Source organism: Zeus faber (genome assembly GCF_960531495.2).
Source record: "Zeus faber genome assembly, chromosome: 11".
In the NCBI taxonomy this organism is placed as follows: Eukaryota; Metazoa; Chordata; class Actinopteri; order Zeiformes; family Zeidae; genus Zeus; species Zeus faber.
In genome coordinates this window covers 8381800-8388025 of record NC_137205.1, presented here as the reverse complement: position 1 = coordinate 8388025, position 6226 = coordinate 8381800, and the positions used below count along the sequence as shown (strand labels likewise).

At 44.2% G+C, this 6226-nt stretch overlaps 1 protein-coding gene across 1 annotated transcript; it reads left to right on the top strand.

Moving 5' to 3' along the window:
- Positions 1 to 4363: 4363 nt before the first annotated feature.
- On the top strand, positions 4364 to 5894 carry hspb9 (heat shock protein, alpha-crystallin-related, 9). Its single transcript, XM_080009117.1, has 2 exons — positions 4364 to 4656; positions 5090 to 5894. The coding sequence occupies exons 1-2, from the start codon at positions 4454 to 4456 to the stop codon at positions 5760 to 5762; spliced, it is 876 nt and encodes a 291-aa protein (XP_079865243.1). The 5' UTR covers positions 4364 to 4453; the 3' UTR covers positions 5763 to 5894.
- Positions 5895 to 6226: the final 332 nt, after the last annotated feature.

Here is a 6226-nt window from a genome sequence, read left to right as displayed (position 1 = left end):
TTCCTCTCTGCGGTTTCTACGTAAGCTTGTCAGTGGATTTATGTGTGTGTGTGTGTGTGTGTGTGTGTGTGTGTGTGTGTGTGTGTGTGTTCGTGCGTGCATGCGTGCGTGCGTGCGTGCGTGCGTGTGTGCGTGTGTGAGACGTATAGAGAGGGAAAGATTACGTAGAGTTAGACGTCACCAGTGGTTTAAAACATGCTGCAGATGGAAGAGCGCCTTCATGGACGTCCTAGCAGCGTCCTCTGGTGGCCATTCTGGACACTACAACAGGCTGAAACCCACCGGACGAGCCCTATGCCTCGATGACGCTGGATGTGGATATACTGTCGCGAATTAAAAGTTCTGTTACTTAAACAAGAAAATATGCCCGTAGAGGAATGTGGATTTCAGATTTTAAAAAATGTAGAAATGTATCACTAGGTTTTAATAGACCAACCACAACATCAATTCAAGCACATGGACACAAGCACCTGGATTGAATTTTGTTGTCTTTTTATAATTACATCCACTGAAACCGCCTAAAGTAAAACCAGCGTTTTGTAAAGGTGCATTTTGTTTGGTCAGATTTCTGCAGACACGTCGCGCTGCACTATAACATGACTATAACATCTACTAAACACGAGGATCCTAAATACTCAAATACTGATTTTAAAATACGTTATTATGCCGTTATTATACCATTATTATGACTGCTGCAGAGTCCCAAGAAAACACCCACATATATTGGGTCGAATTCAACATTCCCCAGGTCATAATCACTATGCATTTAAGCCAAAAGCAGGGGACAGCGAATTCACCGAATATTAAATAACATGTGTTAAATTCATGAATTACAATTCCCCGCTCAAGGATAAGCTTGTGCTTTGGATTGGGGTTGCTGTGTTGCATGATTCCTTTTCACATTCATTACTCACATTTCATCAGCAGAGGAGCTTCTTAGGGAGGCAGGAGAGAGGGATAGGCAGTGGTGGAAGACGTACAAACAATTACAAATTACACATAATTAAGTGAAGGTACCGCAATGGCATTTGTACTTTCGTAAAAGTACTTCATCACTTGTTCTTAAATGTACTTTAAGTCTTCAAAGTAAATGGACTTGTCCCATCCAGTGCCCTGATGTCAGAGAGACCATAATGATTAAGTGAGACTGTATCTTTGTTTCTGCTCGTGCATATCCTGATTACAATGTGCAATAAACTAGAAGAGGCTCTGATTATCGAGGCCAGGCCCACGCCTGCAAGTTGAAATGGGGCACAATTAGGCCACGCACCCATTACCACAGTAAAGGAATAAATTAACAAAGAGTAAAAGAGCGTTTACCAGATTTATCATCCTTGTCATCTACGGCGCATATTTAAACAAAAAAAAAAACATGATAAATGAAGTAAAGAGCAGTTCCTATTACTACAGGATGGCACAAACTAAAGATGAAAACGTATTTTAAAATTGTACAGCGAATTTTTTTGGCAAAATAAATAATAAATTATTTAATTTTGAGTGTGGTTTACAACATCCACTCGCAAAATTAAAATTCCTTTGAGACTTTACTTAACAGAGTGCATGCAACTAAATAAAAATAAATAAATAGATAGATCCAAATTCAACCCCCAAGAAATCTCTAACTCTACCAGTGCAGCTTGTACCATAATGATACTTAGATGGCTGTGACTATGATACACAGTGGTATGATGTGACATGATGTACTTGTTATTAGTCATTTTGGACAAAGGGGGCTGAAGGGCGTGGTGCTTGGATATCCACAGTCATTACATCTACACGCACAAGCACACAGAGGGGGGAATGGAGGGAAGGTGGCTGTAAATGACAGTTTGAACTGGCAGGGAAAGAGGGAGAGGGTAAAAGATGTGATGTTGTTGATACTCGTAAACACTAAAAATGAATAAATATATATGTAAATCAATACTGTTGATCTGTTGTTTATCATTAGGTTTAATGTACATATCCATATATTTTTGTTGGGTATAGTTATTGTTTTATTCATATTTATAGTCATAGACAAGACATTTCTCTATCCATCCATCTGTCTATCTATCTATCTATCCATCTATCTGTCTGTTTGTCTGTCTGTCTGTCTGTCTGTCTGTCCGCCCGCCAGTCTGTCTGTCTGTCTATCATTTATCTGTCTATCCATCCATCCATCCATCCGTCTGTCTGTCTATCTATCTATCTGTTCGTCCGTCCGTCCGTCTGTCTGTCTATCTATCTATCTATCTATCAGTCTGTCTGTCTGTCTGTCTGTCTGTCTGTCTGTCTGTCTGTCTGTCTGTCTGTCTGTCTGTCTGTCTGTCTGTCTGTCTGTCTATCTATCTATCTATCTATCTGCCTGTCTGTCTGTCTGTCTGTCTGTCTGCCTGTCAGTTATCTATCGATCGATCGATCTATCTATCTATCTATCCGTCTGTCTGTCTGTCTGTCTGTCTGTCTGTCTGTCTATCTATCTATCTATCTCTCATCTGTCTATCTATCTATCTATCTATCTATCTATCTATCTATCTATCTATCTATCTATCTGTCTGTCTGTCTGTCTGTCTGTCTGTCTGTCTGTCTGTCTGTCTGTCTGTCTTTCTGTCTGTCTGCCTGTCAGTTATCTATCTATCTATCTATCTATCTATCTATCTATCTATCTATCTATCTATCTATCTATCTATCTATCTATCTATCTATCTATCTATCTATCTGTCTGTCTGTCTGTCTGTCTGTCCGTCTGTCTGTCTGTCTGTCTGTCTGTCCGTCTGTCTGTCTGTCTGTCTGTCTATCTATCTATCGATCAACCTAAACAGTCTAAAATATTCCCGAATATCTGTTCCATTCCAAGCCACTCGCACCAGTGGACAAGCACAGTCCGGATATGAAGAGTGAGGCGTCGATGTGTGATAGTGTTCGACAGCTGGAAGCTTCCACAGAAACATTCACCCAATGGCTGCGCTGAAGAATGTAATAATATCTCATCATGACAGTGGGGACAGCGGGAGAGGGCAGCCATCTTGAATCCTCCCCGTCTATTTCTGTAGCTGGTATTCCCCCTGAATAACCAACACTTTTTTTTTGTTTCCAGTTGCTTCCGGATGCCCAGCTTCTTTCTACTTCATAATGATTATATATGCAATACATATACTGTATATTCTGTCAATCATTAGTTTCAAAATTCAAATCCTTTTTAATACCTACAAACTCTCAAAACATTTTTCAAATCTGATCAATGCAGAATACTGAGAAATGCGATTCATTTAATTTTGGCCCAGTTTGGGGTTTGATAACTAGACGTGTTGTGTGCTGTCTGGATACCCCTTGAATTCTTGTACAAGACAACTTGTAATGACTGTTTAATGCAGTTTTAATGGCATTTTGTAGTTTTTGGCTATGTTTGTTGTTTGTTGCCTTTTATCTGATGTTTTAATTGTATTATTCATTCATTTCACCTGGATTGACTCCAAATACTACACGTTGCTTGCCTCATAATATGTTGCTACATCAACAACAGGTCAACGGAATTGGATCGTGGTTAGGCATTGGAAATGGAGTAAGATACAAAATAATATGAGTTGTAGTAAACATGTTGTCAACGGGTAGATAGACAGATAGATAGATAGATAGATAGATAGATAGATGGATAGATAGATAGATAGATAGATAGATAGATAGATAGATAGATAGATAGATAGATAGATAGATAGATAGATAGATAGATAGATAGATAGATAGATAGATAGATAGATAGATAGATAGATAGATAGATAGATAGATAGGGTTGTTTGTCATGGATAAAGTGAGAAACAGCATCACTGTGAGTCAGGTATTCTCATCCAATGATGTGAGGGCTGGGAGACCGAACCAGCCAACGGCGTGAGGGCAGGTTAATAGTAAGGCACCCAAACAGCTGCAGATATCCGGGGGTCGGCCGTTAAAGTACACATATAACTCACACTTCTTGTAATGTAAGTAAGCGTGCGAGCAAACACAGACATGGCGGTTAAATTTAGCACGCTGAGCTCATCCTGTCAAGAAGGAATGAGGAAGGCTGGTAACCTGAAATAAGTAAGACGCACACACACACACACACACACACACACACACACACACGCACGCACACACACACACACACACACACACACACACGCACACACACATGCGCGCGCAAACATAAACACAATATGACCATGAGCTGTCTTTAGCACTTTGATGAATTTCATGGCATCCTCGCCCCTGGGTGAAGTCTCAAAAACGAGACCCCACACCCACTCACTCGGCAGTGAGCTCATGGGGTGTAAATAGGGCAGTGGGCGGGACAGTGGAGAGTATATAAAGCAGAGAGCGGCATCCGCACACCACACACCCAAACAAGCACAACGAAGACAGCCGGCGACCAAGGAGTGGAGGAGTCGAACCAGAAGGATCTGCCTTGAACCGTATTGACTTTACCCTGCACTTCGTCATGGACAGCCTGTTCAGAAACGACCCCTTCTTCACCCAGGAGAGGCTGCTGTGGCCCCTGCACAGTGAGGCCCTCGCCTCCCTGCAGCAGGAGTTCTTCCAGCGGAGGACCAAGCTGGCGGACGGCCTCCTGAGGAACCGCCACGACGGGCCTGGCCTGCTAGATCTCCACCAGGGGGCGTTCGCACCCTCTCTGTTTGCCAGGTAGCTTATCAGCGCCCGTCTGTAAATGTGCCTTCATCAAGCTATTTCATTTGGATAGCGAATCAATGGCTGTTGGTCGGTGTATTTATCTTCTGACAGTTGAGTGAAGGGGTCCTAGTTTAAATAAACCTTGATGAAGATGCAGGGTGCGCTGTGAATGACAATTTAGAGGCTTCAGCTGATTCCTTGGATGCCAACCAACCAAGAACGGCTCCTTTCCTTGTGGTGTTTTCCTTTCTCATAGAGGCTTTGGTCACTGGAAAACCCTAAACTAGAGGCACGCTTTGAGTTGTGGTGCGAGCAGGTGAAGGTGACATTTCACAGCTGGTCTGGGCCGTCTTGTGAATGACTTCAAACTGCTTAATGAACTTTCTGCCATGCCAAATTCGAAGAGATCTTGTCGGTTCTTAACGGTTCCCTATGTTTCTTTCAGGCTGGGTGATGGCGGCGAGCAGTGGAGGGAGCCTCCCAAGGCCCTACCAGCACAGAGCAAGGTGAGCCAGGAAGCCCCCCTGAGTCGAGGAGACCTCCTGGTGACCCTGGATGCCCGTGGCTATGCCCCTGAGGACATCAGCATCAAACTGGAGGGCCACAGGCTGGCAGTTGTCGCCGTAAAGCGGGCCGCGGCCGAGGCGTCCGAGGCATTGTCCTCCTCCTCTTCATCCCCCTGCTCCATCTCGTCCTCCTTCTCCTCCTCGGCGTCCTCACAGGCGGGGTTCGTGCAGAGCATTGAGCTGCCCCCGCACTTGGACCTGTCCGGCCTGTCCTGCTCCCTTCTGGACGACGGGCGGCTGAGGATCGACGCGCCCGCCACCAAACAGCCAATCGGCGAAGTGCAGCAGCAGCAGCAGCAGCAGCAGCAGCAGCAGCAGCAACAGCAACAGCAGCAGCAGCAGAAGCAGCAGCAGCAGCAGCAGCAGCAGCAGCAGCAGCAGCAGCAGCAGCAGCAGCAGCAGGAGGAGCAGCAGCAGCAGCAGCAGCAGGAGGAGCAGCAGCAGCAGCAGCAGCAGGAGGAACAGCAGCAGCAGGAGGTCCCCGTTCGGTACAGGAGCTCGCTGGAGTTCCCCATCACCAAGGACGAGGCAGAGGAGGCGCACTCAGACTAAAACACACACACACACACACACACACACACACACACACACACACACACACACACACACACACACACACACACACACACACACACACACACACACACACACACACACACACAATCAAAGACTGTGTCAAATCAGCAGAGTTTACAATTACCTACCCAGGGAGTTGTTTGTGAGATAATTGTTTTTTCTATTTTTTATTTTTGTTGTTTTAATAAATTATTGGATTTTCTGGAAACAAGTGAACTCTCATTGTATGTAAACCATAACATCATGATGGGGGCTCATAAAGAATTAAAAGCATCATTTTCAATGTCTTGGCACAAAAACCCTCTCTCCTAATCAAGCAAAATATGTCGTTTTGTGATAATAAATACAATTTATAGGAAACGATTGGACATCAGTATGGTATCAGTCGGAAGCGATCGTTGTACTTACACTTGTGACCACATGATGGCCCCAAAAGTCAG

Coding starts and splice junctions, on each gene's coding strand:
- hspb9 (XM_080009117.1), top strand. CDS start 4,454: ATGGACAGCCTGTTCAGAAACGACCCCTTCTTCACCCAGGAGAGGCTG. Junction 4,657..5,089: donor GCACCCTCTCTGTTTGCCAG/GTAGCTTATCAG, acceptor TGTTTCTTTCAG/GCTGGGTGATGGCGGCGAGC.